Source organism: Ostrinia furnacalis, unplaced genomic scaffold (genome assembly GCF_004193835.3).
Source record: "Ostrinia furnacalis isolate ACB-3 unplaced genomic scaffold, ASM419383v2 OfSCF0629, whole genome shotgun sequence".
Taxonomy (NCBI): Eukaryota; Metazoa; Arthropoda; class Insecta; order Lepidoptera; family Crambidae; genus Ostrinia; species Ostrinia furnacalis.
Window position 1 is genome coordinate 292,010 of NW_021130868.1, and position 3,467 is coordinate 295,476.

Sequence of the window (3,467 nt, forward strand, 5' to 3'; positions counted from 1 at the left end):
GCTTGGTTTTTTAATAATTTACTGTTTGTATGACCGAATGCGATGTTGAAGCTCATTGGAGGATGCATTCAGCAGTGGACGTTCTGTGACTGAAATGATGATGATGAATAACGAATAAAGAATAGGTATATTCTTAGCCTGACTTGCACCATCTTACCATAACATAGACAAACGTCAAAAATCTGTCAAACTCCATACAAAAACACTGGTTATTATTACGGTTAAAATAAGGTGGTGCAACTCAGCCTTACCTAGTTGTTCTGTTAAATGTGAAGCTATGAATATGAAAATGTTAACTCTATAAATAAACACAAACGAATTAAAAATATACTTAAATCCAATGAAAACCAATAAGGTCATAATAAAATTATTTGCAGCGTGTTTGCAACAAGTTACCAAAACTGTTTTTATGTGTTTCAACCAGTTTACAAATTTTAGTGAGTGTATTAAATAAATATCCTGATTCAAATAATATGTGATCGGTGAATAACACTTGACGAAAATTCCTCGCGTGTGACCTAGAGAGTGTAGTTGCTCGCTCAGTGTTGATATACTTCCTATGAAACAATAAACTCATATAAAAGAACGGCACGCCCAGAGAGTAGTAGTCATTCACAGTACACTGTGCTAACCAAATAAACCTATCAAAATGGCAGCTAAGGTATACAGCTATTTACAAAATGTAAAATATTAATTCCATATAACTATCCCAGACTTGTTTTAAGACAAATCTTTTGTTTCCAGTTCGTCGTTGTTGCTCTCCTGGTGGCGGCCGCTCACGGCAGCGCGATCCACGGCGCCGACTACACCAGCTTCTCGTACGGCGTGTCCGACCCGCACACCGGCGACGTCAAGAGCCAGCACGAGACCCGCGTCGGCGACAGCGTCCGCGGCCAGTACTCGCTGCTGGAGTCCGACGGCACGAAGCGCACCGTAGACTACGCCGCTGACGCGCACAGCGGCTTCAACGCCGTCGTCCGCAAGGACCCCGCTCTGGTCGCGCACGCCGCCTACGCCGCGCCCGTGGCCCACGCCGCGTACGCCGCGCCCGTCGCCCACGCCGCTCCCGTCGCCTACGCCGCGCCCGTGGCTCACGCTCCCGTCGCGTACGCCGCGCACGCCGCCGCTCCCGTCGCCGTCTCTGCCTACTCCACCTCCCTCGCCCACGGCGCGCCCCTCGCCCACGCCGCGCCCCTCGCCTACGCCGCTCCCCTGGCGCACGGTGTTTAGATTTACAAAAACTAAATATTTATTATTAACTTTTAGATAATAAATAATTTGAATGGCACTTACGATGTTTAGTTACGAGCTCTTTGATGGACACAGATATTATAGATAACGTTTAAAAAATGGCACGCTCGTTTTCATACATTTCATTCTATTTATTTAACCTATCCATATTTATGTGCGGAAACGTCACAAAATCAGAATAAATTTTAATTTTTCCAACCCGCATCATAAAAACTAAAAAGTCAGAAGTAAAATTTAAATAGTAAATATTTTTCATAAACAAGCTTTTGATGCTGTAAAAAGAATAAAATAAAACATAAATTCTTTCAAACCCATCAACTTATTACTTTACTCAATTTAAAGATTAAAAACTTGTCGCGAGATTTACTAGTGCAAAAAATACATTATTTACGTAACTTGATTTTGCTAAAAGTCTGATCAGAGAAAAAATCAAATAGGTAAATTATACATTATTTCTTTATTATTATGTATGATGTACTGTCTTAGGTACGATACAACTACGGATTAAGATCGTTTAGTCGACGCAGCGTTGAAATTGTACAGATAAATGCAGTTTGCGCACTCACTACGCGACGTCAAGCAATAAAAACCTAAAATTCGAACGCCAACTTTTTGCTACAACGCTCTTAAGAAATAATAAAGTTAACATTAATATAAACGTTTTCAAAATGAACGACGGTTATATTATATTAGATGAATGGCGAAGCCTTCATGTGTGTAATATTTCCATTTTATACGTCATTATCGAGTGTGATCGACTCCCAAAAAGTAACTAAAGTTTTGAGTAATTTCACGTAACTTAACTTAGGGCTATAGCCCTAAATTAAATACAGTGTACTATGACCGGCAGCGAGATGAAACTAAATATTTAAGAAACACTTCGTTCACTCCAGTTGTAAATTCTCCAACTCATAACTAATGATTATAATTGGATGTAAAAACTAAACAAAAGTTTTGGATTTAATTATCACTGATCTTCAGTATAATTATTTACCGTTTTTCATAACTTATTCGCGCACAATTAAACTATGTGATCAAAGATGAATAAAATAATTTGCGAACCGGTAATTAGCTAATGTCTTTATCAATTTCAGCCGTCTGAAATATTAAGGCTGGGTTGCACCATCTTACTTTAACATTGACAAACGTCAAAAATCTGTCAAATTCTATACAAAAAACACCGGTTATCGTTATCATCATCATCATTTCAGCCATAGGACGTCCACTGCTGAACATAGGCCTCCCCTAATGCTTTCCACGTTGATCGATTGGTAGCGGCCTGCATCCAGCGCTTCCCTGCTACCTTTACGATGTCGTCGGTCCACCTTGTATCTTATAGTTATAGTCTTATAGTTATAGCTTATTGTTATCGTTATAGTTACGTTCAACGTTAGGTGGTGCAACTCGGCCTAAGTAATAGCACATTTCTGAAAGTTTATTAAACAGGGAGTTCTTTCACTAGTGATGCGTAACGGATCGATAAGTCGGTAAAAATTAATTGACACTTCTACGAAGTTTATGTCAGACGTTTCCCGTGTTTTTACCAATATCTAGGTTTTCTCAGTCCATACCAGATCGGATCCTTCGAAGAAATCTTAACATTCTTCTCGTTAAGGTATTGAATATCAAAACATTACTTCTTATTACAAAAATATTTGAATTGGGATAATATGTATTTCCTCCTTTCAAATACCTAGACTAGGCGTACGTTATCTATAACTAAGTAGGTAGTAGTTTTCAGAAATTAATTAGGTATACATACGCATATAAACAACAAACAAAAACAAAAACACAAAGAAAAGTCGAGTTCATATTCAAATTGTAGGCAAATACGATAGTTTAAAACAAATCATAATAAAATGGTTTCAGGTATATAAGAAACGACTCATTTTCAAATCGAAATCAGGTACATACTACGCCAATAAGTTGAAAAAAAAAATTACTTAAGTATTCATTACATTACATTTTGTTACCTAATAATAATGAGTAAAACACAAAAATAGACCTAATTTAAACCACCAGTCTATTTTTGGGCAGACTATCGTATCGATATACTTTTTTTAATGCATTGTCACCATTACGCAGCAAAATAAGTTAAAATTCTTGTAGGAATGTGTTTTGGTTATCCAAAGGCGAAACTCCGAAACTTCATGTGAATTTTAAAGTCTTATAAATAAAAATAAATTTAGATACTAATAGATCCAGGATACAATGTA

At 37.6% G+C, this 3,467-nt stretch overlaps 1 protein-coding gene across 1 annotated transcript; it reads left to right on the forward strand.

Annotated features, from left to right (window-relative positions):
• The first annotated feature begins 591 nt into the window (after positions 1-591).
• Positions 592-1,230, forward strand: LOC114366353 (larval/pupal rigid cuticle protein 66-like). Its single transcript, XM_028323213.1, has 2 exons — positions 592-661; positions 745-1,230. Exons 1-2 carry the CDS (start codon positions 650-652, stop codon positions 1,228-1,230), a joined length of 498 nt encoding a protein of 165 aa, XP_028179014.1. The 5' UTR covers positions 592-649.
• The last annotated feature ends 2,237 nt before the right edge of the window (positions 1,231-3,467 follow it).